Raw genomic sequence first — 6,358 nt, 5'->3', positions numbered from 1 at the left:
TAGGTTCTGGTGTCAAGGACATGGGCTCGAATTTGCTGCTGTCACTATATAGTCCAGCAGATGTTCTTGCTTGGACCTGGTGTGCATCCATGATGTTGTGTGGATGCGCCAATGCCAGGGCAGCATTTTGGTGATTATAAGACCATGGACTGCACAGAAGTCTAGCACCCACCATCCGTTGTTATTGAGCCCAAGTCTAGCCCATGTCTTCCAAACACCCCGACCTGCATGATAACCCACTCGAGCATTGAAATCACCCTATAAGGCATCTGATTCATCAGCCTTCCATAAACTAATGTTCATCTTCAGTGGGGGCATGGCCAGAATATATCAAAAAGGCCATACAGCTATACTATATGCGCAAACATATATACTTATACATACACGTAAATACTGGTATATAGCTGCACACAAAGACAAAGATCCCCCGTATAGCTTCAACAAACTGTTGAGGAAAGTGCTGTTTGTAAGCACCTATGAAGGCTGGCACGAGGGGGTGGGTGGCCAGAACCACGCCCAGGTTTCTTTGTCTTTCTCGTGGCGATGTTTACACATGGCACCATGTACTTATTTAAGGCTACGTCGACCTAGGGGAGGCCCGGGACTGGTTCAGATAATTGTCACTGGTGTCCCCCGTGAGCGAGGATCGAACTCGGGACGCCGGGTCCGTAGCGTAGCGCGCTAACCGCTACACCACCACTCCCCACACACACACAGTTTGACATACGCGCACACACACACACAGCTAGACATACACACACACAGCTAGACATACACACACACAGCTAGATACACTACACACACTACACACACACACAGCTAGACACACACACTACACACACACAGACACACACGCGGCTACACACACACAGCTACAGACACACACCACAGACACAGCTAGACACACACACACAGTTACACACACACTACACACACAGACACACACGCGGCTACACACACACACACAGCTACACACATACACTACACACACACAGCTAGACGTACCCACACACACAGCTACACACACACAGCTACACACACACACGGCTACACACACACAGACACACACAGCTACACACACTACACACACACACTACACACACAGCTAGACACACACACACAGTTACACACACACTACACACACACACTACACACACAGCTACACACAGACACACACAGACACACACACAGCTAGACACACACAGCTAGACACACACAGCTACACACACGGCTACACACACATACAGCTAGACATGCACACACACACTACACACACAGCTAGACACACAAACACACACACTACACACACAGCTAGACACACACACACAGACACACACACGCGGCTACGCACACAGCTAGACATACACACACACACAGACACACACACAGAGACACACACACACTACACACACACTACACACACAGACACACACACTACACACACACTACACACACACACTACACACACTACACACACACACAGACACACACACACTACACACAGACACACACACACTACACACACACACTACACACACACACTACACACACTACACACAGACACACACACAGACACACACACAGACACACACACAGACACACACACAGACACACACACACTACACACACACACCACACACACACAGACACACACACTACACACACACACTACACATACACACTACACACAGACACACACACACTACACACACACACGCGGCTACGCACGCGGCGAGACGGACACGCGCACGCGCACGGCGGCAGCAGCGCGCGCGCGCGCGAGGGGAGCGAGGGGAGCGCACGAGCCCGCGCGCACATTCCGAGAGTCGCCGAGGAAACGAGGTCACAAGTCTACAAGTCTCCCGTCGCAGGCTGCCCTCACAGTCTGCCGTCACAGTCTGCCGTCACAAGGCATTGATTTATGATACAGCGGCGACTGGGCGACGTCGTCGTCATCATCATCATCATCACCATCGTCGTCATTATCATCTTGTACCACCACTAAACAGCATCACCACCATCATCATCATCATTATCATCTCGTACCACCACCACTAAGCAGCAGCATCATCATCATCATATTGTACCACTACTAAGCAGCAGCAGCATCACCACCATCATCATTATCATATTGTACCACCACTAAGCAGCAGCGGCATTAGCATCATCATCACCACCACCATCATCATTATCATCTTGTACCACCACTAAGCAGCATCACCACCATCATCATTATCATCTTGTACCACCACTAAGCAGCAGCATCATCAGCATCGTCGTCGTCGTCGTTAATGGATGTGCGCGGCAGCGAGGGGGCAGGAGGAGTCGGAGGAGGAGGCGGCCGCGGATTCGCAGCCGCCGAGTCTCGTGGCGCGCACGCGGCGGGCTCCGAGCAGCTGGAATCGCGCCATCTCCTCCGCGGCCAGAGCGAGGACGGTGGTGGAGGAGGAGGAGGAGGTGGTGTTGTTGTTGGTTGTGGTGCTGGACAAGGAGGCATGGTTTCTCCACAGTCGTCGGGTGCGCTGGCGCCGCCGCCGCCGTCCTCTTCGTCGTCGTCATCGTCGTCATCTCGCCCTGACAATGACCACGATCCTTACTCGGAACAGCAGCAGCAGTACTCGTACCAGCAGTACCAGCCGTACCCGTACGCCCACCCCTATCACCACCACCAGCAGCAGCAGCAACAACAGCAGCAGCAGCAGCATTATCCCTACCCTCGAGTTCCAGGTGCGGATAAGGAACCCGGCATTTGCTGTAGCACCACCACATCAGCTGCTGGCGGCTACATGCAGGGCGAGCGGCGTGCTGATGAAGGTTTGTGCAACAAGGCAAGTCCACACCATCACCACCACCACCAACAGCAGCATCATCAGCAGCAGCAGCATCACCATCAGCAGCAGCAGCAGCATCAGCAACAACATCAGCACCAGCAGCATCAGCAGCAACAACAGCAGCAACAGCAGCAGCAGCAAGGTCGGCCTCGTTTGCTGGTAAAGAGGCGTTTGGAGAATGTGAAGGTGTCTCCACCAGCTTTCCTGCCGGGAGATGTGAGTCCCACGCCTTCGATTGCACCCCCCCCCAACTCCTGCGATGAGTAGGGGGTTTCTCATTTTCTTCTTGGTTCTTTCGGTAAAGTCACATAGAATGGAAATAATAAAATAATGAAAATAAAACATAAAATAATTCTCACGACGTTTCGGCCACAACGCAAGCAGCCGTCCTCGGGTGACGAACAGGTCTGTCAGAAAGACATTGTTCATGGGTGGTGGTTATAAGTAGTTTCGTGTCTGAACAAAGCTGTGAACAAAAAAAATCCCACGACTAAATCCAGCACAGGTGACGGGCAATCGACGTTAACCCTCCTCCCCTTCCTCTTCCCCCTATAGAGTCCATCATCTTTTCACCCGTGCGTGCCCTCCAGGTTTCCTACAGGCAAATCGTGATTGTTATTTGTTGAAACGGAACTGTGAAAACAGCCCAAATGCAGGATGCTCCTGGAAAGAATCGTAAGGCTCATTTGAGTTTGTCGTGGGCAAATCAAAGGCATTGGTATTTGATCCAGGCGATGCCTTCAGTCAGCAGTGGATCGATAATGGATGATTTATTATTATTATTTGATGCAGACCCCTCACCGTAAATTTGGCATTCACACTCTCCTGTATAGCATAACAAAAAACCATTGCTTTGCTGTTCCTCTAGCTTTACCAATACCCATAAACCAGGTTTTAACATTAGCATTTGCGCTAAACCTTGCCGAACCTATGCCTAACTCTGTTAGCCCTAAAGCCTTAATATTACACAAACCCCAGCCATAATCTGTCCCTAACTCCATTCTTAACCCGACAGCGTTAACTAAAACCACAGCCCAAACTATGGGCTAAATATAACCTAATTATCATATGCAAATATTGTATTGTATTCGAATTATTAATTATGGCCCAACCTACCTCTAACCTGACTCTAACCCCCCCAAACCCTGATGCTTAATTCACGGTCGGCTGGAATTGTTTGCAATAATGAGCCTTTTAATTCTGGTGAAGCCCCAGATGGAGGTTCGCAGGAGGGAGAGAGGACGTGGAGGGGAGTGGGAATCACCCCCCTCCACCACCACCTCCCCCCCCCAGTGCTTTACAATGCACAGGGAACATTTTTGGAGCTGGTTTGTAGGAGACTGGGGTCAGGGGGTGCCACTCACGCCGTGCCTGGCTGCACACGAGGCATCTGGTCCCATTGCAAATCGGTTCTGACTGGGAATATAAAATGTATTATGAAAGTGGTAAGAATGCATACAGTACAGATTTTGGTCCATCGCAATGTTGGTTGGTAACATCACAAATGCAAATTCATCTGTGCACGGACCCGAAGGACAATGCCATGACGTGTTTACAATTTGGTTTTCACTTCAGACAAAAATAATAAAAAACACCACCCAAGACAACATAACAGGGCCCCAAAATTGATGGTCCGAGGAGCGGTGGGGCAGTAGTTACGGCACTGCACTATCAACCTCGGTTTGATTCCAGGCCACGGCTAACATCAGTAACGAGTGGCATCTGAACCGGTCCGGCTACCTTCCCCACACCCATCCCCACCTCTCTCCTTCCCTAATCCACACTGACCAGCTTGGGGAAGCATGATCAAACATCACCCACCCACAAGCCTTCATGCAGCAGTAGATTGACAAAGGACTCAATAATTATTGTTATCGTGGTGTATATATATGCCACTGTTATACATTGTAATGCACAGCCCCCCTTAGTCGATGCAATTTATTTTCTTGCGTATGGCCGTAAATATATTCAGGAGCTAAATACCAATCTTAAGGTTTGTGTGCCACGAGAGGGCTTCAGGAGTGAGTTCGTGTATGTGGATGGTAGAGCATAGATAGGCATGCACATTTTTTGCAGTTCACACGCTAACAATACACACATTGTGTGTGTGCATGCATTGCTGTATCTGTGAGAGCGTTTCGGCAATATGCACGCATGTGCCTTGCTTTGCAAACCGCATTTTTGCCGTATAATTGCATGGAAAACGATGTGCACAATGTACATTTGCGTATATATGCATATAAAGGCTAAATATAAGTTGCACATTGTGTGAACGCATGGTATTCCCGCACACATTTGTGTTGTCATTACACACTGTATGTGTACGTTTCTCGCATGCGCGAGTGTGTTCATGATGTTCAGCATATCTAAACCAAACCAGCTGTGTGCGTGTGTGTTGACTTGCGCACATGGCAAATGTCTCGCTCTTCAGATCCGTAGCATGCAGTTTATTATGCATTATGAATGATTTTGTTTACAAATTGTCACCGTTTGCCACAGTGGTTCCACTTCTTCTATTCTCGTTGTTTCTACACAGCCCTACTCATTTGAAGATGAACCTCTCCTCAAGAATGGCGTGGTTACACAGGTGAGATTGAAAATATAAGGCAGTGCATTTAAAATATTGAGACAGTATTCACTGGAATCCGTCTGTGAAATGTCGCTGTTCAGTCTTCCACCCCCCCATCTTGCCCTTTCCTTGTCTACCATCCCTATGGCACATCGGAATGCCTTTTTATTTTTTTCCCAAGGCACCTTCTTGCAGACATTTCTAATTCTACTATTTAATTACTTAATTGTGCAATTATAGATATGTAGGCATAGAACTGGTTTACAGGAACATATGACTACCTTGTGATTTCACATCTACGGTGCACACTACACTGTGCATTGTCTGGTTTTCAATGCCATGCGATCCCAATGCTGACATTACGTTACATATATTAATGTGCCTTCAGCGGCTTCTACAAGACGTGTACCGTCGCCAATAGCTGATTGTGGAATAGCATGCACACATTGAATACGGAGGGCCTCTCTCCCATTTTTCAGTCTGGAGATTTTTCTGATTGAATGTCCCGGGTTGAGATACCAATGTTTTAAGAGCAGTATTTAACGTAATGTCAGGGCAGGACAGGCGTCGCTACTTAAAGAGCGTGGATCCTCTGGGTGCGATCGGTGTAGCGGCGGTTGACCACAATTTCGAAATCGTTCAATAAAATGTCTTGGGCTATCCGAAACTTTTTCCTTGCTGCCGAAAAGGCATGTAGGGGTTTACTGCACATTGTACCAGGTGCATTCCTTGCAGTGGTGCAACAACGTTTAAGCACGTGTCACCAAATCTCATTTGCTGTAAGTGTAGCCCTGCCTATCTTAATGGCCTATCTCGTGGCTTCCTGATAAAGGAATTCATTCATTTGTCTTATCTGGAAGTAATTATTCGAAATTCAAATGCTCGCCATTGAACGTTTTTCCTTACAGTTGTTAAATCTTGGTCTACGTATTGGATGTATGCAATTGCGCTGTTAAGC

General features: G+C 48.4%; 1 protein-coding gene across 2 annotated transcripts in view; it reads left to right on the top strand.

Moving 5' to 3' along the window:
• The first annotated feature begins 1,590 nt into the window (after nt 1-1,590).
• LOC144721994 (uncharacterized) overlaps nt 1,591-6,358 on the top strand; it is a 19,652-nt gene continuing 14,884 nt past the window's right edge. Inside the window, exons 1-2 of one of the 2 annotated variants that reach the window (XM_078600015.1) lie at nt 1,591-3,047; nt 5,368-5,418. In XM_078600015.1, coding sequence (XP_078456141.1) covers nt 2,292-3,047; nt 5,368-5,418 — 807 coding nt within the window. In that variant the 5' untranslated portion in view covers nt 1,591-2,291. The remainder of the gene's footprint in view (nt 3,048-5,367; nt 5,419-6,358) is intronic. The other variant, XM_078600016.1, reaches the window with a different exon arrangement.

Source organism: Lampetra planeri, chromosome 13, assembly GCF_965212315.1.
Source record: "Lampetra planeri chromosome 13, kcLamPlan1.2.h2, whole genome shotgun sequence".
Classification (NCBI taxonomy): Eukaryota; Metazoa; Chordata; class Hyperoartia; order Petromyzontiformes; family Petromyzontidae; genus Lampetra; species Lampetra planeri.
The sequence above is the reverse complement of the archived record's forward strand: the minus strand, read 5'-3'. Positions and strand labels throughout refer to the sequence as shown.